Source organism: Ovis aries, chromosome 20 (genome assembly GCF_016772045.2).
Source record: "Ovis aries strain OAR_USU_Benz2616 breed Rambouillet chromosome 20, ARS-UI_Ramb_v3.0, whole genome shotgun sequence".
Classification (NCBI taxonomy): Eukaryota; Metazoa; Chordata; class Mammalia; order Artiodactyla; family Bovidae; genus Ovis; species Ovis aries.
In genome coordinates this window covers 2,811,443-2,839,363 of record NC_056073.1, presented here as the reverse complement: position 1 = coordinate 2,839,363, position 27,921 = coordinate 2,811,443, and the positions used below count along the sequence as shown (strand labels likewise).

Genomic DNA, 27,921 nt, shown 5'->3' with positions numbered 1-27,921 from the left:
GAAGTATGCTGAGTAAAAAGCCACTCTCAAAACTTTATATGATTCTATTTATGTAATGCTCTTGAAATGACAAAGTTACAGAGGTGGAGAACAGCTTAGTGGTTGCCAAGGGTTCGGGAATGGTGGGGGCAGGCTGCAGAAGATGGAGGTTATAAAAAGGGAGCCTGGTGGCGGGGTCGGGATTCTTCAACCTACACGGGAAAAAGTTCCATAGAGTTAAGTACACAGATATGAGCATGTGAGTGTCACAGACAATCTAAGATGAGCGGATTGTGTTAGTGTCAGTATCTTGGTGGTGATAATGCACTACAGGTTTACAAGATATTACCTTTAAGGGAAACCTGATACATGACATTTCCTTGTATTATTTCTTACAACTGCATGGGAATCTAAAGTTATCTCAAAAGAGAAAGTTTAATTGGGAAAAAAAAAAGAAATAGGTAAAATAAATGTCAGTAATTTACTTAACCTACCGTACAATTGCACTCATCTCACACGCTAGTAAAGTAATGCTCAAAATTCTCCAAGCCAGGCTTCAGCAATACGTAAACCGTGAACTTCCAGATGTTCAAGCTCGTTTTAGAAAAGGCAGAGGAACCAGAGATCAAATTGCCAACATCCGCTGGATCATCGAAAAAGAAAGACAGTTCCAGAAAAACATCTATTTCTGCTTTATTGACTGTACCAAAGCCTTTGACTGTGTGGATCACAATCAACTGTGGAAACTTCTGAAAGAGATGGGAATACCAGACCACCTGACCTGCCTCTTGAGAATCCTATATGCGGGTCAGGAAGCAACAGTTAGAACTGGACATGGAACAACAGACTGGTTCCAAATAGGAAAAGGAGTACATCAAGGCAGTGTATTGTCACCCTGCTTATTTAACTTCTATGCAGAATACATTATGAGAAACGCTGGGCTGGAAGAAGCACAAGCCGGAATCAAGATTGCCAGGAGAAATATCAGTAACCTCAGATATGCAGAGGACACCACCCTTATGGCAGAAAGTGAAGAGGAACTCAAAAGCCTCTTGATGAAAGTGAAAGAGGAGAGTGAAAAAGTTGGCTTAAAGCTCAACATTCAGAAAACGAAGATCATGACATCCGGTCTCGTCACTTCATGGGAAATAGATGGGAAACAGTGGAAACAGTGTCAGACTTTATTTTTGGTGGCTCCAAAATCACTGCAGATGGTGACTGCAGCCATGAAATTAAAAGACGCTTACTCCTTGGAAGAAAAGTTATGACCAACCTAGATAGCATATTCAAAAGCAGAGACATTGCCGACTAAGGTCTATCTAGTCAAGGCTATGGTTTTTCCAGTGGTCATGTATGGATGTGAGAGTTGGAGTGTGAAGAAAGCTGGGCGCCAAAGAATTGATGCTTTTGAAGTGTGGTGTTGGAGAAGACTCTTGAGAGTCCCTTGGACTGCAAGGAGATCCAACCAGTCCATTCTGAAGGAGATCAGCCCTGGGATTTCTTTGGAAGGAATGATGCTAAAGCTGAAACTCCAGTACCTTGGCCACTTCATGCCAAGAGTTGACTCATTGGAAAAGACTCTGATGCTGGGAGGGATTGGGGGCAGGAGGAGAAGGGGACGACAGACGATGAGATGGCTGGATGGCATCACTGACTCGATGGACGTGAGTCTGAGTGAACTCTGGGAGTTGGTGATGGACAGGGAGGCCTGGTGTGCTGCAGTTCATGGGGTCGAAAGAGTCAGACACGACTGAGCGACTGAACTGAATTGAACTGAATATATCTAAAATAGTATCATTTTGACATGTAATCAGTATAAAAATATTAACAAGAAAAAACAATTCATCTCTAGTCACAGTGAGACATTAATAACTTCTTTATGGTTTTTGTTTTTATTCCAGTTAAACTGAATTTGCAATTTGCAAATTAGATTGATTTTGTAACAGCTATTGTGGGGATTGAAAAATAACAATGTATTCTTTTTTTCTGTAGCTTTCTACCAAGTGCTTCCCACCCTGCATGCGTCAGTTACATAAAGCCCTGCGGGAAAATCACCATCTCCGTCATGGAGGCCGCATGCAGTATGGCCTCTTCCTTAAGGGCATTGGCCTAACCTTGGAACAGGCGTTGCAGTTCTGGAAGCAAGAATTTATCAGAGGGAAGATGGATCCAGATAAGGTAATTTTGGAAAATCTGAGCAGTAACTGAAATTTTAATTTGGTCTGAAGATTAAAAAATTTTTCAATATGCCTCTGAAATGTAGTTGAAATTCTATAATTTACCTACATAAAAAGAAAGTCATTAATTAATCTAATATTTGCTAAACAGAAGGTTGGGAAAGGTTGATTCAGTTCAAAGGGTAAGATTGAAACAGCCAGTGTAAGATGTGAAGTAATGCTTGGATGAGGATGCTGTACTTCTCCTTGGTAGGTAGACTGCCAGTATACCTGAAATTGTGTTCTGAGTTGTGTTTCTGTAGGAATGCATCTGTATATGTAATATATAGAGGCACATATACATACATGCACAGAACTAGGAAATGTTGAGAAAGAATAAAGTGAAAACAGTTCTGAATGCATTTTATTGTGTTATGCAGAATCTTTCACAGGGAATTTATTTTTTCTCTCAAACTTTAAAAGTTGTTTTGTATTTGGGCATAGCCGATTAACAATGTTGTGGTAGTTTCAGATGAATAGCTGTGGGACTTTGTCATACATATACATGTACCCATTTTCCTCCAACCCTGCTCCCATCCAGGCTGGCGCATAACGCTGAGTAGATTTTTGTGTGCTATACAATAGATCTTTGTTGGTTTTCCATTTTGAATATAGCAGTATGTACATGACCTTCCCAAACGCCTTAACTGTCCTTTACCCCTGGTAACCATAAGTTCATTTTGTAAATCTTTCACAGGGAATTTTTAGGTAGATGTTTATCACTGTAAGCTTGAGATATCATTTTTTTTTTCTCATTTTAAAAACTGATACTATATTATGATCATTTTCTTAGGTGGTTGAATTATTTTTGAAAATGTCATTTGTGTTAGTTGCATGAAATCACATCCTTTGAAAGTGATATAATCATTTGCATGTTATTGAACACTTGGTTGTATCCATTTGACTGTGTCATAAATGTTATTGCAAACAGTATTCTGAGCAGATAAATCTCTGATTATAATTCTGATTCTGTCCTCTGTATGTATTCATCAAGGGATCAGTTTACTTGGTGAAAGACTGTAGACTGTAGACTGTAGACTGAAGTTTTGTTGAATTCCATCATACTACTAAATGACTAGAAAGTCTGTAAATTAGCCATTGTGAGAACTTTGCTCTGTCATTGACATCACTGTATGTTATTGAAAATGTTTTTTGATCTTTTTATTAGGAAGTTGATGTATTAAGTAGATATGTGTGTTAGGGTTCTCCAGAGAAACAGAACCAATTGTGTGTGTATGTGTGTATGTGTGTGTGTGTGTGTATGTATACAAAAAGACAGGTATTTAACAGCCCATGTGATTATGGAGGCTGTGTCCCCAGAGTCTGCATGTAGCAGGTTCAAGAGCCAAGAAGAAAGAGTTGGTGTTTCAGTTTGAGTCTGAAGGCAGGAAAAAAAATCCATGAGTGAACTCACAGCCCTCAGACAGGAGGTGTGTGTGTTTTTGTCACTCAGTTCAGTTGCTCAGTTGTGTCCTACTCTTTGTGACCCCACCGCAGCACACCTGGCTTCCTTGTCCATCACCCGTTCCCGGAGCTTACTCAAACTCATGTCCATCAAGTTGGTGATGCCATCCAACCATTTCATCCTTTGTCTGCCCCTTCTCCTCCTGCCTTCAGTCTTGCCCAGCGTCAGGTTCTTTTCCAGTGAGTCAGTTCTTCGTGTCAGGTGGCCAGAGTATTGGAGTTTCAGCTTCAGCATCAGTCCTTCCAATGAATATTCAGGACTGATTTCCTTTAGGATGGACTAGTTGGATCTCCTTGCAGTCCAAGGGACTCTCAAGAGTCTTCTCCAACACCACAGGTCAAAAGCATCAATTCTTCGGCATTCACTTTTCTTTATAGTCCAACTCTCACATCCATACATGACTACTGGAACCACCATAGCTTTAACTAGATGGAACTTTGCTGACAAAGTAATGTCTCTGCTTTTTAATAGGCTGACTAGGTTGGTCATAGCTTTTCTTCCAAGGAGCAAGCATCTTTTACTTTCATGGCTGTAATCACCATCTGCAGTGATTTTGGACCCCAAGAAAATAAAGTCTGTCACTGTTTCCATTTTTTCCCCCATCTATTTGCCATGAAGTGATGGGATCAGATGATCTTAGTTTTCTGAAAGTTGAGTTTTAAGCCAACTTTTTACTCTCCTCTTTCACTTTCATCATGGGGCTCTTTAGTTCTTCACTTTCTGCCATAGGGATGGTATCATCTGCATATCTGAAGTTATTGATATTTCTCCTGACAATCTTGATTCCAGTTTGTGCTTCATACAGCCCAGCATTTCTCATGATGTATTCTGCATAGAAGTTGAATAAGCAGGGTGACAGTATACAGCCTTGATGTACTCCTTTTCCTATTTGGAACCAGTCTCTTGTTCCATGTCCAGTTCTAACTGTTGCTTCCTGACCTGCATACAGATTTCTCAAGAGGCAGGTCAGGTGGTCTGGTATTCCCATCTCTTTTAGGACTTCCCCCAGTTTGTTGTGATCCACACAGTTTGCTAGTCACTCAGTCGTGTACAACTCTTTGAGACCCCATGGACTGTACCCACCAGTCTTCTCTGTCTGCGGAATTCTCAGGCAGGATTACCTGAGTAGGTTTCCATTTGCTTCTCCTGGAGATCTTATTGACGCAGGGATCGAAGTTGGGTCTCCTGCATTGCAGGCAGATTCATTACAATCTGAGCCACCGGGGAAACAGGATATAACCTCTTAGTCACAGAAGAGTGGGCCTTTTGGTTCTGTCCAGGCCTGGGGAGGATTGTATGAGGCCCACCACAGTGGGGAGGCATCTGCTCCACTCAGTCTACCAGTTCAGATTTTAATCTCCTTTAGAAACACCCTCACAGACATATCCAGAATAATATGGCCCGAGGTCTGGGGCCTGTGATGGTCAAAAAATTAACCATCACAGTAAGTAAGGATTTTCAAGGTTGGGTTTTCAGTGAAGTTAGTGAAGCTGAGGTAGCTCTTTAGCCTGGTTTGTGCTGTAACTAAGCGGGGTAAACGCAGATCTGGGCTCCAGGCCTTTGGCTTGTGCATCTGTCTTGCGCCCCCCTCCTCCCCGCTGGCTTATGTGTGTATCTGGGATGGTCTCATATCAAGGCCATCAGTATTTACTTTTAAACCTATGTGTTTGAAAAAATTTTTCAAATGAGATTTTTATTTTAAAATATTAAAGTTTTCTTCAAAAATTATTGGAAAAGAAAAATCAATAATTTTTATCTTTCTAGTAATATGTAGCGATCTGTATTTTCATTAGCCTATTACTGATTACAGCAAATATATTATTTTGATGAAAATATTTTAAGGTACACATATGATTTACTGTGTCTCTCTAGTGTTCTGTTGTTACAATCTGTTGTTGTAAATAAAAGTTCATGTTTTTCTCATTTATATCTTACATATATTTGCAATGAAATTAATTTAGCATCTGTTTACAAAAATACTCTCTTCAACTGTACTTACTTGTTAAATGGTACATACAATTTAAAATACTTTTTAGAGGTATAGAAAATTGATTCCTTAAAATACTGTGTGTAGAGCACGATTATGGAGGATATATTGGACATTTTTTGTAGTGCTCTAATGAAAGGACCTGACATTGAGCCCAGAATTTACTTGGAACATTGCTTCTGTTGGATAGCTTGTTTCCTGACAGTGCAGGATGCTTCTGAGGTGATTCAGTCATTCTCACCTGACTGCTCCTTTCTATGGTTTCCCAGGTGACCATACTTCTGATTGCTTTTTCTTCTGTTCATGCCCTTGTTGTAACTTATTTGACATTCGTTGCTTTGTGCATCTGAGCAGAAATTATGGATACCTTACTGTTGCTTTTGGGGGAGCAGGAAGTGATCATCTTGTAGGTAGGAGGAATTGAACTGTGAAAGTATACTTGTGGCAGAGGTGATTCTGCAAATGCAGGCTCCCCCCCCTCCCTCCAACACGGTTACTAAGAATGGAAGGATTAGTAGCCAGTAGGACCTAGTCTTGCTAGATAAATGACTACCAACTAGGACCAGCTGTGTAGGGTCGTGATCGTGTAATTTGAAGATACATGATTTCATAGCTTTGAACATTCATTAACATCATACGATCAATTTGAGATGTTATAAAAGTTTACACAGAAAATAGTATGAACAAGGTTTCCACTTCCATTCTCTCTTGGTTGAAATGAATTTCACTTATTTAAATATGGATTTTAGATTGTATCGGCCAACAGTGATTTTTTTAAAAGACTTTTGCTTTATAAGATTTCAATATATTTGGTAATAGAGTGACCTGAGAGAAGTAACCAGAGCACAATTACACAACACGGTGGTGAGGAGGAGCATGTTATTGAGGTGGCATGGAGGCAGGAAGTTACTAGAGAGGGTTGTGCTAGAGATTTGGTGAGATCAGTCTCACATCAAGGTTTGAAGGAGGTGATGGTGCTGATCAGTTGAAAGAGAGGAAAGGACAGCAGTACACGGCAGCAGGAACCATGGGAAAGCAGACCAGGCTCTCCCATTGTTTGTTTTTCTACCATTATTTTATAATTCTTCCATTATTTGTTGCTGCTGCTCATTCACCAGGTTTTATTTTTGTCAGCTGGTTTGGGGGTTGTTGTGATTTTTGAATGTCTGCTTTCAGACTTCTGTATGGATTTGACCTGTCGGTATATTCAAATATCATTTTTATTTGGATGCATATTATACTAGAGTGTAAGGAATTCTAGTATTAAAACATCACCCCCTTCTAGAGAACATTCTGTTGTGATGAATCATCTTGTAGCAGACTAGTTGCTTTAGGGAATAACTTCCTCCCAAAGTATTAGTTTTATTATGTAGGATTTTTATATTAGATTAATTGATTAATTATATTGTGAATGTTTATGATATATTAAAAATTTAACAATAAAACTTTTTCAGTTGCTCTTGTCACTGGGGATCAAGGACATGTAAAAATTGCACTTAGGTTTCACATAAGATTGTTTGGATTTATAAATGATTCTAAAGGAGGTATCCAAAGCTTTGAATGTCTTATTCCTTAAGTAATTTCTGAGATTCCTGAATAAATGCACTTATGCATTATGCAAATAAAATATATTTATGAATCAGTACAGTTTTATGCAAGTTTTTCTTGTTGTAATTATAATTTACATGGCAGTCTACCTGAGAAAAAGCCTCACCCTGTGCGCAAGAGATAAAATTAATCAAACCTCTATTAAAAGCATGAAGAAACTTGGCACTAAATATTCTTTCACTTGAAATTTGGATATTAAATCCCTTCAGCCACTGGCTTTGTTAAAGATTAAATTGAACTAGGTAATTCTTCTCATAAATTCAAAGCAATGTGTCCGCTTAATCACATTGCTTGTAGAGCTGTTGTCTGAATTGCTTTGACCCGATTCTGTTGGACATTAAGTGCACTGTAGATCACAAAAGTGTTATGTGGCTGAGTTCTCCTCCCTGGTGAGGCTGTACCCGAGGTCTACTCCATGTTGTCATAATTGGGTCAGGCAGTGTTTAGCACTGTAAAAATGCTTGTCTTTTGTCCCAGATCCAGCTCGCATCATGACTTATTGCAGACCTATGTCATTAAAAATGGACCACCCAAGGATGAAGTATTTGGCTGATGGGGTGTGCATATATAAAGCATATTTACCACTGGGTTTTTCTTTTTAACACCAGTGGTTCTACCGTGACCCCAGTCAGCAGCATCAGCTTTAGCAGTGTCTGGGAATTTGTCAGAAATGATGACTGTCAGAATCAGACTGTGGAGGCGGGTCCATAGCTGATGGTTTCCAAGACTCCACATGGAAGTAATGCACACTGCAGACTGAGAACCGTCCTTTACATGTTGCCTCATAGAAATCTAAGTGATCATAGTTTATCAAATAGAGGGGTGAAAATCTCCAGCTGTTTGTTCTCTGGTCTATTTCTGTTGCAATTTGAGTGTAATGTTGTCTTTTGTTAGTAACCCATGTGTATATATTTGAGGTCTGGCTGCATGTCAGGTGCTGGTCAATACTAAATGAACACACACAGCAGAGTTCCTCAGCTGGAGCCCCTCCAGCACACTCGATGGTGCCCCCTGAGCCCTTGAAGGAGTCAGGCTGGGCCTGGGGTGCTCAGGGTTAGTTGCCTTCAACTGTGAGTAGCTCCTTCCACTTCCTTTACAGAACAGTGTTTTACACGTGCTCATATGAAAAAGGTTGGAGAAAACTAATATGAAGTACTGACTTGGAGTCAGAGTGAATTGACATTTGACTCCAGTGTTTGCACACTTGGGCAGATTACCTGGTATGTGTCTTCATCTACAGAATATGGACAGTAACTGTGTATCCATCTGTGAGTATATAGCTCTGTCCCTGTTTACACTTGATTGATGTGTTGAGGATTTGGTAAAGGATTAGTCCAGATTCTGGCATGTAGTAAATGCTAGCTCTTCTCATTTAGGACTTCAGTAAAGTTTCTACAAGTAGAATAGAATCTGATGGCTTGTTAAGATTTCATGTCACCTAAAATAGAGAGGAGGGTTAAGGGGAAAGACTGAATTCCAGAAGCAATGATTTGTTTTAGGAAATGTTTAAGGGATTTAGACTAAGGGAATGCATTTCAGGCTGTTTTCTTGGAAACTCCTCGGTTCCAGAGGAAAGAGGGCTGAAGTTTACAGGGGAGACTGAGATGTCTGATTTCTGTCCCCACTTTAACAAGTGTAACAAAACAGTCCCTTCATCTATTTTTATGTGTTGGAATTCTATGTAAGATTTCACTTAAAAGAGGGTTTTCCTACTTAAAAGTGTTTATAAAATACTATTGTTTATTTGTGGTGTAGAATTTAGGAAAGTAGGAGATGAGACAGGAAGAGAGAGATTAGTGTGAGAATAGAGTTGCTTTAAATGAGCCTCATTTTTAGTCAAGAGAAAGCCACTAGCGAGTGTTAAACAGGGATAATTGTTTTTTCAGAAGAGAATCTGGAAGTGGTATGCAGCCTTTAGATTGGGAGAGAGTCAGGTCTTCTCGTGGTATTATTAGGACAAGTTTAAATGGAGGGTTCAGGGAAGAGGTTGCAGGAGAGTGGAGGTTGGACAGTCCACAGGTAATAGGAAGGTGGGAACTCCAGGAGCAGAGGTTGTGTGTGGACCTGATGGGTCTGGGATCAGAGTAAAGAAATGGATCATGAGTTGAGTTTTTGGTGTAAATTTAAATCCATGTCCAGGTAGAAATTCTTCTTGGTTGATTGGTTGGCTTATCTGTTCCTTCCTTCTTCTGTGGTTCTTATGGGGCCCTTAGAGAGTGAGAGGTGCTGTTCTGCTAGGAGAAATGCAGGGATGTGGATTTAAGAGCCATTCAGGGAGAGTGGCAGAGAAGGCAATGGCACCCCACTCCAGTACTCTTGCCTGAAAAGTCCCATGGACGGAGAAGCCTGGTGGGCTGCAGTCCCTGGGGTCGCAAAGAGTCGGACACGACTGAGCGACTTCAGTTTTACTTTTCACTTTCACTTTTCACTTTCATGCATTGGAGAAGGAAATGGCAACCCACTCCAGTGTTCTTGCCTGGAGAATCCCAGGGACAGAAGAGCCTGGTGGGCTGCCATCTATGGGGTCACACAGAGTTGGACATGACTGAAGCGACTTAGCAGCAGCAGCAGCAGGGAGAGTGGGGGGAAAAGACTCATGCAGGTAAGTGAATGGGCAGATGGAGAATGTAGAACAGTGCAGAGAGCAGAGGCTCAGCTTCGAGGGATAACCCCATTGTAGTAGTGATGGAGGAGCCTGAGGTGAGACCTGAATTACTAGAAATATGGGAGAGAAAGAGCGAGAATAGTCTGGGGTGCAGGCACTAAGAAGGAGGAGGTTTTCTGAAGTAAGCTGTTCCTGATACCCAGCATGGGTAGTATATGTTGAAAGTTACTTCTAAGAAAAGTACAGAACAGGAGACAGATTTCCTGGTCTTAATGATAGATGACGAAATAGAGGCAACAGCAGTAATGTCTAGGAGTCTGAGAAATCAGGAAGATGAGAAATAGAACCATTTGCTGTAGGAGATGCCTGTGTGGACAGAGGTTGTCTTCACGTGGGCAGGGCGGAAGCACTGGGGCTCCTGGAGATGCAGGAGGCGCCGGAAGTGAGTGAGGACTCAAGGCCTGGGGTAATGGGAAGATCGTTTATGAACCTGCATCTGTTTATAGTATGGTCATTATGCAGTGTGATCAGCCCACTCCCACCATGCTCCTGAGAACAGGAACTTTTCTGTTCTGGCTCCCTGTCCCCAGCAGCCAGCTGAGTGCCTGAATGGCCGTAGATGGTCAGTAAAATGTGTTGAATGAGGGAATGAGATGAGTTAGGAGTTGAGTGAGGATATTTGTCTGAGACTTGACGGTGGTTTTCTGAGAGATTTTAAGCTGGTAAATAAGTGTTGGGAGGAAGAAAGCGGAGCCGGGTAAACTCATGCCCACCTCCTATTTTTCTAGTAACGGAGGCAGGAGATCACTTACCAGAAGGTTGGGTGCCAACAGGGCTTAAGGAATGTTGGAAGGAGTGTAGACTAACACCTTCTGGACCTGCACAGGCAGAGGCGGTCACCTGTGACAATTACTGAGATTGAAAGGCTGCAGCAGAATGAGTCCAGTGTAACCACTTAGCCAGTGCCTTGCCTATGCCAGACACCACAATTAATACTTACACACATCCTCTTATGGACGCATTAAAACAGTCCTAGGAGATGGATACTATTTATTATTTAGGTCTGTTTACTGATGAGGAAACCATACCAGACCATAAATTTGTAATTAACTATGTCTGCACTATTTCATTGCTTTCTCTGGCAGTCCTTGTGGCCGGAGGGCAGAAGCAGAGAGGGCAGAAGGGAATGCTTGTGCAGGTTTAGGACCTGGCAACACAGCCATGCTGTCACTAAGTCCTTTCCACGTTCCTTGTGTCGTTTAATCTCACAGCAGCAGTGCAAAATAAATATCCTCTGCTGACGGAGGAGTCTGGTAGTCCATGGGGTCGCTAAGAGTCGGGCCCGACTGAGCGACTTCACTTTCACTTTTATGCATTGGAGAAGGAAATGGCAACCCACTCCAGTGTTCTTGCCTGGAGAACCCCAGGGACGGGGGAGCCTGGTGGGCTGCCGTCTGTGGGGCTGCACAGAGTCGGACACGGCTGACGCGACTAGCAGCAGCAGCAGTGTGAAGAGTCTGGGCTTCACTGGTGGCTCCGTGGTGAAGAATCGCCTGCTAATGCAGGAGACACCATTTTGATCCCTGGGTCAGGAAGATCCCATGGAGAAGGAAATGGCAACCCACTCCAGTGTTCTTGCCTGGAAGTCCCATGGACAGGGGAGCCTGGTGGCCTACAGTCCATGGGGTCATGTGGCAATGAGCTGGGCACAACTGACCAACTAAACAACAGCATGGAGAGTTTAATGGTTTTTCTCCAGGCGGCAGAGGTGGCGCCTGAGCGGACCTGAGTTAGGACCTGTGCGTGTGTGCTGAGTCGCTTCAGTCATGCCCGACTCTCTGCAACCCAGTGGGCTGAAGCCTGCCAGACTCCTCTTTCCGTGGGATTCTCCAGGCAAGAATGCTGGAGTAGGTTGCTGTGCCCTCCTCCAGGCATCAAAGCTGCGTCTCTTACATCTCCTGCATTGGCAGCTGGATTCTTTACCACTAGCACCACCTGGGAGTTAGAACCCAGGTCTGTGTTATTCCATTTCATGTGCTTTCCCCAGTGCTTTCAGGAGGAACAGGCGTGTTGTGTTGAATGTAGGCATGTCGGACCCGCCATGTAAATCTAAGAGGGCTCAGCTTAGAACAGAGATTTTCAGCTCTGTGTCTAATCACCAGAGTTGGGATTACATCATCATTAAAAAGGGGACAATGTAACCTACTAAAACGTTGCTAAGAAATGAGAATATGCATGAAATACTGTGTAATTTATAAAGTACTAAAGCAGTGTCAGTTAATTTAAAAAATTGATAAATGGATTAGTCTATAATCATTCATGTGTTTTCTCCATATATTTATAAATCTATTTAAGTTTATAAAACTTTATAATAAAGTTTGGACACAAACTTTAGTTTAATTGGTTATGTTTTTGGCTTTTTTTCCAAAGAAAAGTTTGTTTTGTTTGAATTTTCCCATTAGCTATATCCTAAGAAAGTATTTGAAATGTAATAAAAAGTAGTTTCTAGTGAAAGTAGTCAAATCTTTGTCACTTTGCTTTTGAGTGGTAATTTAAAGGTACCCTTAGCAGCTACTATGTTTCTAGAATGTGTTTTTTAAAGTTTTGCTATATGAAGCTTCTGTTGTATTTGTTATTCTAGGTATTTTATTGTATAATAAAGATGTGTGCATGTTAAGGTTTTAACTCTTAGCTCCATGCCTTCCATTGCATTTGGAATACAAATTCTAGATAACATAGTATAAGAACTAATATTTAAACATTGACATGAGCAGGTTGGACTTGCCTTCATGAGTTGTCAGGAGGCTAGCTAATCTGCTGGTCAATTAAATTACGTGTTGTGTTAAATCTATCATTAGAATAAAATAGGTGTTATCATCCCTCCCTCCAAACACTATTTTGGTGAAAAACCGCTTCAGTAATAACTCCTTTTGATGTTCTACTCCAGATGCTTGAAAATGAGATAAAAAGTAGAACCCTTCAACTTTAATCTTTCATTTGTAGCTCTTGTCTTATCAGTGATACCTTATGGATTGTATTGTATTAAAATGACATACTACCCACCATTTTAAAATGTAGTCTAAATTTTTGTTGTTAATATGTGCAGTGCTCTTAGGAGAAAATGATAATGAGAAGATACTAGTTTAAGGTTTTACAGAGTAGTAAATTGACTCCAGGTAACTAGGTAAGTGTAAACTCCAAAATGGGCCAGACTCCTGATGCTAGGGAGAAGGCAGGGAATGTAGTTCTGAATAGAGTAGTCAGTGAAGGCTTAAACCAAACGTGACATTTTACTCACCACTTGCACTCTACATAAGAGCCTTGTTTATTTATACTGTAGTAGAATCTAAATGAGCAAACGTCAGTCCTCACCATTTTATACTGAAGAAACTTGAGTCAAGGAGAACTACCTACATTCACTCAGAAATCCAGATCCTGAATCTCAGAGCCTTGGCTGTGGTGCTGTGGATCTCTATGAGCTGAGCTGCAGGCAGCCAGAGCTGGCTAGAAAGTCAGGGCTTGAGGACAGGTCAGGAGGAGACAGTGGGCACCGCCATGGACAGCCTGGGAGAGGACGGGCACACACCAGCTGGCGCTAAGCTCAGTTCATCTCTGGTTTCAGCCAGGGAGGGAGAAAGGCGGTTTCTTACTAGAATCTCAAAAGAATTGCTGACTCTGTTTATCCCCACTGGAGAGATACCCCAAAGAGAGATGATTGATGTCTGCAACATAGTGTGTAGATCTTGAGCTAAATTAATCCTCTTAGCTACTTTATCCTTTGTATTATTTTTACATCTTTTCACCTTAAAAAGTCTTTTATTGCAACCTTTTATTTCTTTTTTTCCTTTGCATTGAATAAGACTGACTGTCTCTTACACTTTCTCAGCTCTGCAGATAGATTCCTAAATGCCACCCTCATTTCTGAATTTTTCCATTGACCTCAAAAAAATACATAGTAGTCATTGTGCACTGAAGTCCTAGTGCTGCCCCTAGCAGGGCTGTGCTGTCATCACCAGACAAAGAATCCAGCAGTCTCTCCACCCTGCTGGTTTTTTTGTTCCTTCCTTGTACAGGTTTTTTTTTTTTTTTTGCCTTTTCATACTGTTCCTGGGGTTCTCAAGGCATTCCTTTCTCCAGTGGACCATGTTTTGTCAGAACTCTCCACCATAACCCATCCACCTTGGGTGGACCTTTATGGCATGGCTCATAGTTTCATTGAGTTAGACAAGACTGTGATCCATGTGATCACAGCTATGGTTTGATCTAGTCAAAGCTGTGGTTTTTCCAGTAGTCATGTATGGATGTGAGAGTTGGACCGTAAAGAAAGCTGAGCACTGAAGAACTGATCCTTTTGAACTGTGGTATTGGAGAAGACTCTTGGGAGTCCCTTGGACTGCAAGGAGATCCAACTAGTCCATCCTAAAGGAAATCAGTCCTAAATACTCATTGGAAGGACTGATGCTGAAGCTGAAACTCCAATACTTTGGCTGCCTGATTGGAAGAACTGACTCATTTGAAAAGACCCTGATGCTGGGAAAGATTGAAGGAGGAAAGAGAAGGGGACAACAGAGGATGAGATGGTTGAATGGCATCACCGACTCGATGGATGTGAGTTTGAGCAAGCTCCAGGAGTTGATGATGGACAAGGAAGCCTGTCCATGAGGTGGGAAAGAGTCAGACATGACAGCTGAACTGAACTGGACAGTTTTTAGTGAGACGTTTTTCCTATAAATAAAGCCTGTTTCCCATAGTCTTTCAAAATAAACTCCATAATGAAAATTCATCTCAGATATTCTCCTTGTAATATTAAAAACCCTGCAAAGAAGTTGTATTTTATCCTATTTGTTTTAGCGATACTTAGTTCGGTGGAAAACAAAGCACTGGTCAGAAAGGGCAGACATTTACGCAGCAGCATGCTGTCATCATTAGCTGGTAGTGGTGAGTAGTATTGTTCAGTTAATGCTTGTGTACTGGTAAAGCCAATTTAGTAAAACTGACATTTCACTGGTAATGTGTGGATTAAAGACCTTTTTATCAGTATAAGTATGGTGATTTAAATATAATGACAGTACTTTCAAATCTCCTTTAAAGATTAGTTGTGCATTCCGCTTTGATGTTTTCAGATTTTATCATAGATGTGATATTTCTTTACCAACAGAGGGGAAAAGTGTATGTTGACTAATTTTCTTAGATATGCCTTTTATCACAGTCATGCTTTTATTTCTACCTTCAGGTTGAAACCACTTAAAAATTCCCCTTGAAAATATGTATTTAGAAAAACATAAATCTAGAACATGTATGTGCTCAGTTGCTCAGTCGTGTCCAACTCTTTGTGACCCAACGGACTGTAGCCCACAAGGCTCCTCTGTCCCTGGGATTTCCCAGGCAAGAGTACTAGAGTGGGTTGACATTTCCTTCTCCAAGGACATGTGTACTTGAATATACTATCACCAACAAAAGCGGCTTCCTTCAAGGTAATTCAAGAAGAGGTCATAGAATATGTCTCCTCCTAGGAGGCGTCCCACCCCTTGTCTTTCCTGGTGGGTGTGGCTTCTCACCTCTCCTGTGTCACTTTCGCTCTCGTGGCCCCTCCTCTGCCGCCAGGTGGGCCTGGATTAGTGAGCAGATCACCATGAGCACTCGTCTGTCCTCCTTGCCATGAGGTCTGGGTGGCCTTCAGGAATGATACTATGACCACTGAAACACTGGCTGGATCTTGGAATTTCAGGGATGTAACAACACAGCTGCTTCCTATCCCCTCTTCCTGCTTCTTTACCCTTTTCAAAGTGCTGCCTTGGCCACATGTAAATTCAAGCAGATGTTTCTGCAGTTTCTAAATTCTTACCACAGAGACTTAGAACCAAGGTGATTTCCAAAAATACCATATATAAGGCAGTCTCCATTTCTTACTGTTGTTCTCCAACTCATGGGCCTTCTGGGATAGTTTAAAAAAAAATCTAAAGTAATGAGCTCTTTCTGATAAGTCACTGTTAAACATTATTTTAATGTAATTTTATGATGATTGTTATCTCCTGCAGTTTTATGTATTTTAATTATTAACTTATTGATTGCACCTTGAGGCCTTTTACATAAAGTATGCAAGTTGAATAATGCTGTGGTAATATCATTTAAACTCTGTTTACAATTGTATTGTGTTTCATTTTAGCCAGTAATGAGAACTCCTTCTAGTGGAGTCCATGGTATGCATGATTTACATGTAAATATTGTTTTAAAACCTATACTATTGTTAAATTTATAAATTTACATTCAACCATATGTAATTTACATAAAACCATAAGTAATTTTTTTTTTTAAGATAATTTAAATCTGCCTGTAGGATGGGTAATTTTACTGCCTAGAGAAAAGAGAGAGATTGTGCTTTCAGGTCAGGGAGAAAATTCTAAATAATCAATGACAACTGAATGGAATTAATTTCAGTACTACTGGAGATGAATTAGATTTCATTTAAGCCACTGTTGGTTGGAGCCAAAAAATCTTTCCTATTGATCCTCTAAGGCCCGACTCTTGTGTTAGCCTTTTCCTAAATATCTGAGCCAGCAGTGATTACCCCCTCAGTACTTCTTTTAATGTCAACTAGATTTTAAGTGCTGTTGTAGCAAAAAAACTGTCTTAAGGCTTTCATTCTCTAGCCACCCACATGGCAGGGATAGAAAGCTATCTACATAGTCTTTCCTCACTATGTACTCCTTGGTCGAAAACTGTCCTCCTGTGTCAAGCTGTTAGTTTTCCTCATTATAAGTTATCGGATGCGCTACTTTTGTTTTTTCCCCTCTCCCTTCATTTTTAGATTTAGCTCTAGTAATAGAGACCTGGTTTTCCCTGGTGGCTCAGATATTAAAAAATCTGTCTGCAGTGCAGGAGACCCAGGTTTGATCCCTGGGATTCCCCTGGAGAAGAGAATGGCTGCCCACTCCAGTGCTCTTGCTGGAGAATCCCATGGACAGGGGAACCTGGCAGACCACAGTCCCTGGGGTCACAAAGAGTCGAACATGACTGAGAGAATAACGCTTCTTTTCTTTTTCACAATAAAGACTTACTTTTCATTTAAAAGGTACAATTGGTCAGGAACAAGCTGTTATTGTCTCAGGGAAACCCTGCGGCTGAGTGACTTAACTCTTCTGACTGCTTATACGGCAGCTTCTCCTCAGACCAGTGGACCCTGAGTGCCAGAGTGACTGGTTTGTGGTGTTTCCTCTTTATGGAGAGATACAAAACTCGGAAAGAGAACATTTTATATACTGAAGCAAACTGTATTGAAGCTCAGTGAGTTTCCTAGTAAGTGGAAGGTCCAAGGTCACAGGATCTTCCTGTCTGCTGGAGAGGCCACACTACAAACTCTTGGTCTGCTTTGATGGAATTGTCCTCCTCTTCCTCCTCTTTTAAAAAGATGAAGAAAGCCAGAATATTGAAGGAAACAGAGGGCTAGGCATTTCTGAACACCTGATAATTTAACTACTCTCCTGAGCCCTAAGTGTAGCGGAGGTGGGGAGAAAATCCCAAGATCCTCTTTTTGGGAAAGAACACTGATTTTATTAGACTATAGAAGCTTACATATTCATAGCATTTAAAATCTACATATACCAGTGCTTTAAGGACTATGAGGGGGAGAAACATTCATGAGACATGACTCATAGCCTCAAGGAATACAGTCTGTACCAGACTGAGAGAACTTTCATTATAATACAACTATTGAACTACCTTCTAATTAGTGATGGGCTTTTTGAGGGGTGGACACAGTAGTGTTTTTTTTGTGGGAGGGGCATTCAATTCAAGTAACATTTATTGGATACTTGGAAATCTTTCACATGCCTTAGTAGATATAACACTAGCCTCTCAAGCAGAGTAGCTGAGCTTGTTTCAAAGACAGAGTGATCTGAGAGGGAGAGCGTGTGTGCTTGTGTGTGTGCATGCTCCAGTTACATCCGACTCATGCCACCCCACGTGCTGTAGCCAGCCAGGCTCCTCTTTCCACGGCATTTTCCCAGCCCACTAGAGTGGGCTGCCATGCCCTCCTCCAGGGAGTCGCCCTGAGCCAAGGACTGAACCTATGTCTCCTGCTTTGCAGGTGGAGTTTTTACTGCTGAGTCCCCTGGGAAACCCAGGGAGAGTGTAGTCTTACATGATAGTATTCTTAGTATTAGTGTCTGATACATAGAAGATAATAAAATGTCCCCCCTTTAGTGCTCGTTTCAGGTAAGTTAGAAAGTAGTAAGTACAGCATGGAGTGAAATATCGCACCCCTTCCCACTTACCTCGGAGAGGGCTTCATGGGGAAACTGATATTTGAATTGAACTTTGTAAGGTGATAGGATTTGGACACATGAGTAGTTCATAACCCATGAAGTATTTATATAAAGGCTGTTGGTATCATAATGGAGGTCTCTTTTCTACCATGGTTTGGCTAAAGACACAGATCCACTCCTCCAGGGAATGCATCTTACACTGAACCTCATAAAAACTGAGCACCTGTTGTTAGGTCTCTGTGACAGTATTCTTGCTGGATGGGGAGAAGTTCCAGGATGACATCTAGGGGTCTTAGTACAGGGAGAGAGATTAGCAAATCTGAGTGGTTGCTTGATAGGTGCGTTTGGATTTTCCGCCAGAATGTCGTGTATCCAAAGAAATTTGGCAGTGAGTACAGAGATGAGATCTGTGCCGAGTTCACTTTTCTAATGAATGCTGAAAGCTAACTTCCAGGTAGTCACTTAGGATACCTCTCAGGCCTCAGATGATTTTGCTCAGTGCCCTCAGATTTTTCACGCTTGTCTCATGTTTGGCTGCTTGAATTTGGGCAGCACGCATCAAGGATGTGGTTGACCCTTCCTTGGCCTTGCCCATACGACCTGCTTGCCGCAGGTTGTTCCTTCCTCAGAATTGTAACTGAGGACTTACTTGGCTCAGGGTCTACCTGCCTGATGTCACAGTAACCATCTTTCTTCAGTTGCAGCAAAGACAGATTTACCCTTTGATCATAGTTTAAAGAACTGGTTCAGAAGAGTTCGTAGGATACTTGATGGGCTCAGTCCTGTGTCCGCCAATGACATTCAGCAGCTCTAAGGCAGTATTACTCATTTTCAGTAATCCAGTGCCCCAGGAACAAAGCCCAGTTTTTTGTTTTTAATCTATACTGAATCCCTAGATGAATTCATCCTGTCTTAAGGCTTCTGATGTGTCTCTTCAGCCTATCCTTCTGCTTGAGTTTTAGACCGTGAGAGCCAAGGGCCTACTTAGGATCTAGATTCTAGATCATGCAAACTCAGTAATACTTGAAGCATCTCAAAGTCTCCAAAAGTGAGGCTCTTGTCCATGAGCCTGCCCAAACCAGCTCCTCTTGCAGCCTTTTCCATCTCAGATAATGGCAGTTCCATTCTTTATGCTGCCCAGATCAAAAACGATGCTGTACAGAGTCTTTGACTGTTTCTCTTGTTCCTGCCCTCTCAGCAGATCCTCTTGGCTCAGCCTTGAAAGTGCATCCTTCTTACTACCCCTGCTGCCGAGCGCTGGTCCCTGCCGTCACCATCTCTCACCTGAATTATTGCAGCAGTTTCTTAACTGCATTTCTAGCTCTGTTTCAGAAGATTTGATCAGTGTCAGCAGAACAGGGAAAGAAGGGCCACTGGTTAGGCAGTACTTTTTAAAAAAGTAGTTTAAAATTCCTTTGAGCTCTTGGAAAAATTTCTCTGAATACCCTGTGGGGTTAAAATTTCTCTGAATACCCTGTAGAGTTTCATGCCCCAGATTTCGAGAAGAGTGCTTTTCCTCCTTGTGTATTGTTGACCATATTGCTCAATATGGCCCCTGTTGGACATGGTCCAATGTCTGACTTGGAGTTGACTAGTCTCTTGATTGACTCTTGCCCTATATGAAGTGAAGTGAAGTGAAGTCACTCAGTCGTGTCCGACTCTTTGCGACCCCATGGACTGTAGCCCACCAGGCTCCTTGGTCCATGGGATTTTCCAGGCATGAATGCTGGAGTGAGTTGCCATTCCCTTCTCCAGGGGAATCTTCCTGACCCAGGGATCGAACCCAGATCCTCCCACATTGTAAGCAGATGCTTTACCGTCTGAGCTACCAGGGAAGCCCCATACCTTAGATATATTACTAATCTTAATGTAATGTGAAATTATGAACTACACTCACTGCTGAAAGTGTGCTGAACATAATCTCATCTTCTGTTTAATGATTTAGAATGATCTTCAGGGTTTGGACCTGGTGCAGGCTGGTGATAGCAACATCAGTTATCATTGTGCAGTAAAGGAAGTGCTGGTTAGGAGAGATTTCCAGTAGAGTTAGTATAGGCAAAAGCAGCTCTCTTTCTGTTAAAAATAGTTTGTTAAATCTTTCTGGTTATTTTTTCCCTCTGAAATTTGAGGCATAAGGGTCATCTTTGGTACAGTGGTAGTGTATTTTGCTGGGGACTCACCAGTACTGAAGGTTGGCTGGTGGATTTTATATTTCACTAAAAAAAGAAAAGTTCAGTAATTGACTTGTGCAGGTATTTTATTCAACTTCTCAACTTCTATGTACCTTACTTACTTTATATTTATTTTCCAGCCATGTAGACCTGAGGCTCTATCTAGTTTAGTAGCAAAGTAAAAGCTACTAATGAGAATGTCTTTGGGACATAATTATGTAGATTTAAAGGAGCAGTGTCCTTTTAATTATACCCTTTAGCTAGTGTGCTTGCATATTAGACCATTCGGGTCTCAGTGTATTTCCCTCTGAAACTTTGCTTTTCTCCGGCCTTAAATGACTAATCAGCTCGTGGGTGTACCCAAAGGTAAGCTGAGTTGAAGACTGCCAAAGAATGTGTTTAAACTATTAATCCAAAATATACAGAAGTTCATAGAAAAAATGGCCCACGGGTGTATAGTGTTCTTTGCTGGGTTATTGAGGAGAAATTCCAACATTGTGTCTGTGGGCTTCCTCCTTTCTTCCCTCCCTAAGTCAAAACACCCTGTGATTGTAGTGTGTGCAGACACATAACATATTGTTTCCCTTGGGTGATTCTGTAAAACCCGGTGAACTTGAAGTGACATTAACAATAATTAATAATGATTTTTCTTTAAGTTAAACATTTTTTTACATCTTTGCCTTTTGGCTTGTTTATTTTCATTGTAAGTTTCTTGATTTAGCAGAAAAGTAACTGCCTTGAAGCTATGAAATGATTTATTCATTTGTGGGACAAAAATATGAAGCTGCCTAAACCCTACTTTGTGGTAGTTTTGTTTTTATTTGTGAGAAACTAAAATAGAGAAAGTCCTTTGTAAATTTTAAGGAGGAAAATTCTAAAAACCTTTTGAGGTTGAATTTCCTCTTAAAGAGACAGTGAAATGATAGAATTCAGAACAGGAGTAAATAAAGTTTGTTTCCAGGGAGAGACAGAAAATATTTTTGGCTTTGTGGACCATGTTTCTGTTGCACTTACTCTGATATATGTAGCCTACAAGCTCTTGCAGACAGTATCTAAACAGATGGATAAGGTGATTTCATCATGACAAAAACAGGAGGCTGTCTGGGTCTGTCCTGTGGGCCAGACATAGTTTGCAGACTCCTGATTTAGAACCTGGGTTCTTTCACTTTTTTCTTTATTCAGTTTTCAACTGTCATTCATCAAATACTTGATATGTGTCTTAGCTACTTCTTAATCAGTGATCATCACAGGAAACTTATGAAACAGGTGGAGAAAATACTTGTGAATATTTTTATATCATGAAACATTTCAAACAAGTACAAATACAAATCTACATATGACAGTTTGCAACCAGTGACTCTGGGACCAAGAGGAGGCTGTAGCCACAACCAGAGGGTGTCTGGCCTGGTTTAAACTCTGCTCCAGCCTGACAGGGAAATCAGGCTTGGAGTCTTAATGGGATTCCCCCCTTCCCCAGGGCTAATATTAAAGAGAAATTTAAAAAATAATTTCTTGATGTGTCCTGAAAAAATATGTCAAACATTTATTTATTAGTTTTTCTGTGCTACACGTGTGCTGTGTCACTTCAGTTGTGTCTGACTCTTTGCGACCCCATGGACTGTAGCCTGCCGGGCTCCTCTGTCCATGGGATTCTCCAGGCAAGAATACTGGAGTGGGGTGCCACTTCCTCCTCCAGGGGGTCTTCCCGACCCAGGGATCAAACCTGCGTCTCTTGTCTCTTATATCTCCTGCATTGGCAGGTGTGTTCTTTACCACTAGCGCCACCTGGGAAGAAGCCCCGTTTTTCCGCATTTCATTTATTTATTACTTTATATTCTTTATAGTTTCTCTGAAGTATCTTAAGGCAAGATCTTGACCATATCATATGGTGGCTACATTAATATGTCTCTCCAGCAAAAATTTCCTTACATAATTGTAATATGATTATCTTACCACTTGACAAAAGTAACAATAACTTTTTGACAACATCTAATATCTAGGTCTTGTTGAAATTTCTCCAATTGCCTAAATATATGTCTATGTATTTAACATCTGATTTCTTTGAACTGGGAATCTACATATGTTACATTTGGCTTTTGTCTCACAATATCTTTTAGAGATCCATTATTTTTCTCTTTTTGCTGTTTTGTCAGTCTATAACTTATTGAAGAAGTGAGCAAGTTCTGTGGAATTTCACATTCTGGATTTATTTGTTTGCTTCCCACAGTATTATTTAATTTTTTACCATTTTCCCTGTAAATGGAATTAGCTGTAAAGACTTTTCTAAATTCAAATACAGCGTTTTTGGCAGGAATCATTCTTAAATGGTACTTTCTTTTTCATATTGTGTCCCATTAGGAGGCATATAGATAGTCGGAACCTTCCATTGTAAAATTCCCTTTAGCTTTTCATGTAATGGTTTTATAAATTGAGTATCTGTTGATTTTCCAAATCGATTATCTTATTTTCATTTACATATTTATTCATTAGAATTCTTCTGTAAAGAATGTTACCGCACTGTCTTGGATATTTGTTTTATAAGGAAGGCAGCTTTTTTGAATGCCAATGTATAATTTGGCATTGAGTCCTAAAGAGGTTAAATGAATTGTCTCAGGTCACTAACCCACTAACCTAAGTAGCCCAGATTCAAACCGAAGTTTTTGATACCTGTTCTGATCAACCTGCTTTCTTCAATTTAAGTCTAAATTTTGCAATAAGGAGTTAATAACTCAGACTTAAATTGAAGAAGGTAGGGAAAACCACTAGACCTTTCAGGTATAACCTAAATCAAATCCCTTACGATTAAACAGTGGAAATGATAAATCGATTCAAGGGACTAGATCCGATTGAGTGCCTGAAGAACTATGGACGCAAGTTTGTGACATTGTACAGGAGGCAGTGATCAAGACCATCCCTAAGAAAAAGAAATGCAAAAAGGAACAGTGGTTGTCTAAGGAGGCCTTACAAATAGCTGAGAAAAGGAGAGACACTAAAGGCAAAGGAGAAAAGGAAAGATATACTCATTTGAATGCAGAGTTCCAAAGAATAGTGTGGAGAGATAATGCCTTTCTCAGTGATTGATGCAACGAAATAGAGGAAAGCAATAGAATAGGAAAGACTAGAGATCTCTTCAAGAAAATTAGAGATTCCAAGGGAACATTTCATGCAAAGATGGGCACAATAAAGGACAGAAACAATGTGGACCTAACAGAAGTAGAAGATATTAAGAAGAGGTGGCAAGAATACACAGAACTATACAAAAAAGATCTTCATGACCCAGATATCCACGATGGTGTGGTCACTCACCTAGAGCCAGATATCCTGGAATGTGAAGTCAAGTGGGCCTAGGAAGCATCACTATGAACAAGGCTAGTGGAGGTGATGGAACTCTAGTTGAGCTGTTTCATATCCCGAAAGATGATGCTGTTAGAGTGTTGCACTCAGTATGCCAGCAAATTTAGAAAACTCAGCAGTAGCCACAGGGCTGGAAAAGGTCAGTTTTCATTCCAATCCCATAGAAAGGCAGTGCCAAAGAATGTTCAAACTACTGCACGGTTGCACTCATCTCACATGCTAACAAAGTAATTCCCAAAATTCTCCAAACCAAGCTTCAATAGTACGTAAACTGTGAGCTTTCTATGGTTGTCTAAAATGGCATTCTCCAGTATGTTTCTTTAAGGATAAAAGTTTAATTAATGAGCAAGATGCTGTCAGTGTATTGTAGCAAAAAGAGAAGAAAAGACAGATTTAAAGTTTCCTTCTGTTTTTCTTTGTTCAGTCCCCAGTTGAATGGCATGGTGGTGCTGCTGCTGCTAAGTCACTTCAGTCGTGACCGACTCTGTGCATGGTGTTGAGCAGCAGCCAAAACCATGGAGTTTGAGATACTTGTTTCGATGTTGAATGAAGGCTCAGCTGAGAAAGATGGGTTTTAGTGTATTTTTTTCCCCTTAGTGAAACTAAGGTGACTTTCCTTTGTACATGGTGTCACCTCAGTTTAGGCACTAAACAGCTTTTGCTCGTTGGTAACGTGGCTTAATTCTGTGGCTTTTTGGCTACAGTGTTTTCGTAATAGAAGGGAAGGGTAGATATAGCCATCCTTTGAACCTTTAGGAAATTCATATATTTATTACAAATAAAATTCATTACATTTTTGCATGCAATTTTATGTGCATACCTATTGAACTTAATTTGTAATTGTTGAAGACCCTCACTATCAAGAGAAGTGAACATTTGTAGAGAGATTTAAAGAAACAGAAGCCCCTGCCGTCACAGTTCAGTCTGAACTGGATATGATGCAGCTGAAGAAAAGAACCCAAACCACGTGATAGAACATTCATTGCCTAAGACAGGGGGTGAGTGTTTTGAAATTCAGACTCTCTAGTATCAGAAGACAAAAATACATTTTTCAGTGTTCTTGGAAATCACCTTATGTTGCAGCTGCTTGGTGAAAGGGTTATCATGATCTACTATTTAAATTTTGAAAGTGATTGTTGTTTAGTCACTAAGTCCTGTCCCGCTCTTTTGTGACTTCTTGGAATATAGCCTTCCAGGCTCCTCTGTCCATGGGATTTCCCAGGTCAGATTAGTGGAGTGAGCTGCCATTTCCTTCTTTAGGGAATCTTGCTGACCCAGGGATCGAACCCATGTCTCTTGCATCTCCTGCATTGGCAGGCTGATTCTTTACCATCCAGCCAACAGGAAAGCCCTCAAAAGTGATGCTGTGCTTTTATTAACATTTCTTTAGAAGCAAATTAAGTATACCTGCTTGATTTGGGGATTATCAGTTCAGTTCAGTCACCCAGTTGTGTCTGACTCTTTGTAACCCCATGGACTGCAGCACGCCAGGCCTCCCTGTCCATCATCAACTCCTGGAGTTTACTCAAACTCATGTCCATTGAGTCAGTGATGCCATCCAGCCATCTCATCCTCTGTCATCCCTTTCTCCTCCCGCCTTCAATCTTTCCCAGCATCAGGGTCTTTCCAGTGAATCAGTGGCCCATCAGGTGGCCAAAGTATTGAAGTTTCAGCTTCAGCATCAGTCCTTCCAGTGAATACTCAGGACTGATTTCCTTTAGGATGGACTGGTTGGATCTCCTTGCAGTCCAAGGGACTCTCAAGAGTCTTCTCCAGCAACACAGTTCAAAAGCGCTCAGCTTTCTTTAGAGTCCAACTCTCACATCCTAGCATGACTACTGGAAAAACCATAGCTTTGACTACACATACCTTTTTTGGCAAAGTAATGTCCCTGCTTTCCAATAAGCTGTCTAGGTTGGTTGTAACTTTTCTTCCAGGGAGCAAGTGTCTTCTAATTTCATAGCTGCAGTCACCATCTGCAGTGATTTTGGAGCCCAAGAAAATTAAGTCTGTCACTATTTCCATTGTTTCCCCATCTATTTGCCATGAAGTGATGGGACCAGATGCCATGATCTTAGTTTTCTGAATGTTGAGTTTTAAGTCAACTTTTTCACTTTCCTCTTTCACTTTGATCAAGAGGCTCCTTCACTTTCTGCCATAAATATGGTGTCATCTGCATATCTGAGGTTATTGATAGTTCTCCTGGCAGTCTTGATTCCAGCTTGTGCTTCATCAAGTCCAGCATTTCTCATGATGTACTCTGCATATAAGTTAAATAAGTATTAAATAATACTATAACCATTAAATAAAGTAAATAGGCATTAAATAATACTACTATTGGGGATTATAGTGTTTAACAAATTACTCCTTAAAGCTACACATCAGAATATTATTATTCCTGTAATTTTACATGTGTTATGCTTCTCATTACTGTTCTTATTTGTGTATTGCATAGAACACCAGAGGCAGCTTTCAGATTTTAAAGAAATTAATCTAGATAGTAAGTGGCTAGTAGACTTGTGATCCTAAAAGTTGTCATTTAGGGCCCCATGCAGAGATTTTCACAGCTATGCACAGCTTTATTTTTTGTTATTACCTTGTCATATAGATCATCAAGTTTGAATTAATGTTTCCTAAGAGTTCTTATTTCAGAAATGACTTTTCTTTGTAAAATAGAATTGATAATTTCTAATAAATGTTGGAAATTTGGAAAACTCAGTAGTGGCCACAGGACTGGAAAAGGTCAGTTTTCATTCCAGTCCCAAAGAAAGGCAATGCCAAAGAATGCTCGAACTACTGCACAATTGCACTCATCTCACATGCTAGTAAAGTAATGCTTAAAATTCTCCAAGCCAGGCTTCAGCAATACGTGAACCGTGAACTTCCTGATGTTCAAGCTGGTTTTAGAAAAGGCAGAGGAACCAGAGATCAAATTGCCAACATCCACTGGATCATGGAAAAAGGCAGAGAATTCCAGAAAAACATCGATTTCTGCTTTATTGACTATGCCAAAGCCTTTGACTGTGTGGATCACAATCAACTGTGGAAAATTCTTCAAGAGCTGGGAATACCAGACCACCTGACCTGCCTCTTGAGAAATCTGTATGCAGGTCAGGAAGCAACAGTTAGAACTGGACATGGAACAACAGACTGATTCCAAATAGGAAAAGGAGTACGTCAAGGCTGTATATTGTCACCCTGTTTATTTAACTTCTATGCAGAGTACATCATGAGAAACATTGGCCTGGAAGAAACACAAGCTGGAATCAAGATTGCTGGGAGAAATATCAATAACCTCAGATATGGAGATGATACCACCCTTATGGCAGAAAGCAAAGAGGAACTAAAGAGCCCTTGATGAAAGTGAAAGAGGAGAGTGAAAAAGTTGGCTTAAAGCTCAACGTTCAGAAAACGAAGATCATGGCATCCGGTCCCATCACATCATGGGAAATAGATGGGGAAACAGTGGAAACAGTGTCAGACTTTATTTTTGGTGGCTCCAAAATCACTGCAGATGGTGACTGCAGCCATGAAATTAAAAGACGCTTACTCCTTGGAAGAAAAGTTATGACCAACCTAGATAGCATATTCAAAAGCAGAGACATTACTTTGCCGACTAAGGTCTGTCTAGTCAAGGCTATGATTTTTCCTGTGGTCATGTATGGATGTGAGAGTTGGACTGTGAAGAAGGCTGAGCACTGAAGAATTGATGCTTTTGAAGTGTGGTGTTAGAGAAGACTCTTGAGAGTCCCTTGGACTGCAAGGAGATCCAACCAGTCCATTCTGAAGGAGATGAGCCTTGGGATTTCTTTGGAAGGAATGATGCTAAAGCTGAAACTCCAGTACTTTGGCCACCTCATGTGAAGGGTTGACTCGTTGGAAAAGACTTTGATGCTGGGAGGAATTTGGGGCAGGAGGAGAAGGGGACAACAGAGGATGAGATGGCTGGATGGCATCACTGACTCGATGGATGTGAGTCTGAGTGAACTCCAGGAGTTGGTGATGGACAGGGAGGCCTGGCATGCTGATTTGTGGGGTCGCAAAGAATTGGACACAACTGAGCGACTGAACTGAACTGAACTGAATAAAAGTTGAATTTATGACATGAGAAATTGAAGAAGATAGCTACCGAAAACATTTTTTGTAGCAGTATGATAATTTAAGGCAGTATTCATATGTATATTTTAAGAGTCAGGTTTGGGGGAGTGTTTATGTGTCAGAAAGGTGTTTAACATGATTACTCTGGTGTTGTTCAGTCTCTTAGTCGTGTCT

At 40.8% G+C, this 27,921-nt stretch overlaps 1 protein-coding gene across 2 annotated transcripts in view; it reads left to right on the top strand.

The window, feature by feature from the left end:
- Positions 1-27,921, top strand: part of PRIM2 (DNA primase subunit 2) — a 303,693-nt gene that overhangs the window by 205,719 nt on the left and 70,053 nt on the right. For both annotated transcript variants that reach the window (XM_027959198.3, XM_042236743.2), the window contains exon 10: positions 1,972-2,157. In XM_027959198.3, the coding sequence (XP_027814999.2) occupies positions 1,972-2,157 (186 nt within the window). The remainder of the gene's footprint in view (positions 1-1,971; positions 2,158-27,921) is intronic.